General features: G+C 34.9%; 1 protein-coding gene across 1 annotated transcript in view; it reads right to left on the reverse strand.

The window, feature by feature from the left end:
- Nucleotides 1-1,436, reverse strand: part of LOC121043792 (olfactory receptor 1019) — an 8,578-nt gene extending 7,142 nt beyond the window's left edge. The window contains exon 1 of the mRNA XM_040495790.1: nt 1,409-1,436. Coding sequence (XP_040351724.1) covers nt 1,409-1,436 — 28 coding nt within the window. The remainder of the gene's footprint in view (nt 1-1,408) is intronic.
- Between the last annotated feature and the right edge of the window lie 572 nt (nt 1,437-2,008).

The raw sequence follows: 2,008 nt of genomic DNA on the forward strand, positions 1-2,008 counted from the left end.
TTCTTTTCTTTTCTTTTCTTTTCTTTTCTTTTCTTTTCTTTTCTTTTGCTTCATTTCATTTCATTTTGTTTTATTTTATTTTATTTTATTTCTGAAATGTTTATTTATTTATTTTGAAAGTGAAAGAGCGCAAGCAGGGAAGAGGGCCAGAGGGAGAGAGAGAGAGACATAGAGAGAATCCCAAGCAGACCCCATGATCAGTGTGGAGGCTGATGTGGGGTTAGATCTCACAGTTGTGAGATCATGACCTAAGCTGGAATCAGAACTCTGTCACTCAACTGACGGAGCCACCCAGGTGCCCCAACATTTATTTTAGAAATTATCTTTTCCCAATTTTTTGAATTGAATTTTCATTTCATAGAGTCTATATTTGTATTTTTCTGTTCTATTCCCTTGTTTCTTCACCATTCTATACAAATCATTCCTCAATAATTCCTTTTTAAATTATACACTCCCTTATATATTTTACAACAGTAAATCTAGTCCCACCTCCACTTGTTTTCTTTTGGTTTTTTTTCCCAGGGTTGCCATGACTATAATAGAATTTTTAAAAATTTTTCTACATAAACTTTATAGTCAACTTACTTAGGGAAAAAGTCTGAGGATATTTTTGAGACTACATTACATTAATAAATTAACTTAGGGAGAATTGCCACATTTATTCCATTAAGTCTTATTTTCAAATAGCGTGTATATCTTCATAACTTGTTCAAGTCTACCTCTGTACCTTTCCGTTACCCTGCTTTGAACATTTTGTACTTGGTTTATGCTTAGATCTTTGGTTCAGCAATCAAAAAATGAATATCTTATCTTACATATAAACTTTCTAACTGGAGGTTTGTTTGTTTATATGAGCTTATTAGGTTAATTTTACTTTTTACTAATTTACTAAATTTTATCTCTCTCTGTTATTTTTTTTTTAATTGATAATATGATAGTAGGAGTAGAAGTAGTAGTTTTTGTGTATGGTGTGGTAGAATGTGGCTACATCTAACACTGTCCTAATAAAGATTTAGTTAAAATGAAATGAGCCTCCAAAGCTTAACAAGAGAATTCTTCTTGGTTTTGCCAGATGATATAAGATCTATTTAGATGAAACTTTTGGTGGCTTGTGAGTAGTATGTAGGTATCCTCTGGAACAATGGATATATATATTCTCTCAGACCCCAATGACATATTTTTATAGCAAGTAGCTTATGTTGCCCCCTCTATGTTCCTGAAATGACATTCATAAATAATTTACCTACACACATAATTTAAAGAGGAGAAATAAAAAGAAGAGAATTTGCAATTTACAATAAAAAATTTAGCATTTATTTCGCCATGTATTTATTTATGTATTGAGTATCTTATACCTGAAATAAACTTGAATACCCTGGGACATGGAGAGTTCTTTGTTGTTAGGGACTGTTTTGCACTTTGCAGGCTTTTAGCATTTTTGCCCCTTACCTACTAGATTCTATCCCCTTCATGTGACAACCATAAATTCCCATAATGTCCCCAGAGGAAAAACACCACCTCCATTGAGACCTTCTTGATTCCAAGCATCTGATATTAAATAATAATTCTCAATTAAGGGGTGATATAGTTTACTACATTAGACATCTAGCTTTCCACTCTTCCCCTAATAACTGATGCATTCTTTCTTTTGGCAAACAACACCACCAAGACTACTGTGCTGGTCAGAGTTCCCCAGAGAAGCAGACCCAATAGGAGATGGATATGTAAATCTAGATAAAAGGAGATTTAGTGTAGGAATAGGCTCATGTGGATATGAAGGCTGAGAAGTCCCACAATCTGTTGTCTGCAAGCTGAAGAACCAGGAAAGCCAGTGGTGTAATTCAGTCTGAGGCCCAAAGCTTGAAAATGGTATGGGGGTGTGGGGTAAGCTGAAGGTTCTGGTCTGAGTTTGAAAGCCTGAGATTCAGGAGTGCTGATGTTCCAGCAGGAGAAGATGGATGTCTCAGCTCAAGCAGAGAGAACAAACTCCCTCCTCCTCTGCATTTTT

Source organism: Herpailurus yagouaroundi, unplaced genomic scaffold, assembly GCF_014898765.1.
Source record: "Herpailurus yagouaroundi ecotype Mexico unplaced genomic scaffold, PumYag 187, whole genome shotgun sequence".
In the NCBI taxonomy this organism is placed as follows: Eukaryota; Metazoa; Chordata; class Mammalia; order Carnivora; family Felidae; genus Herpailurus; species Herpailurus yagouaroundi.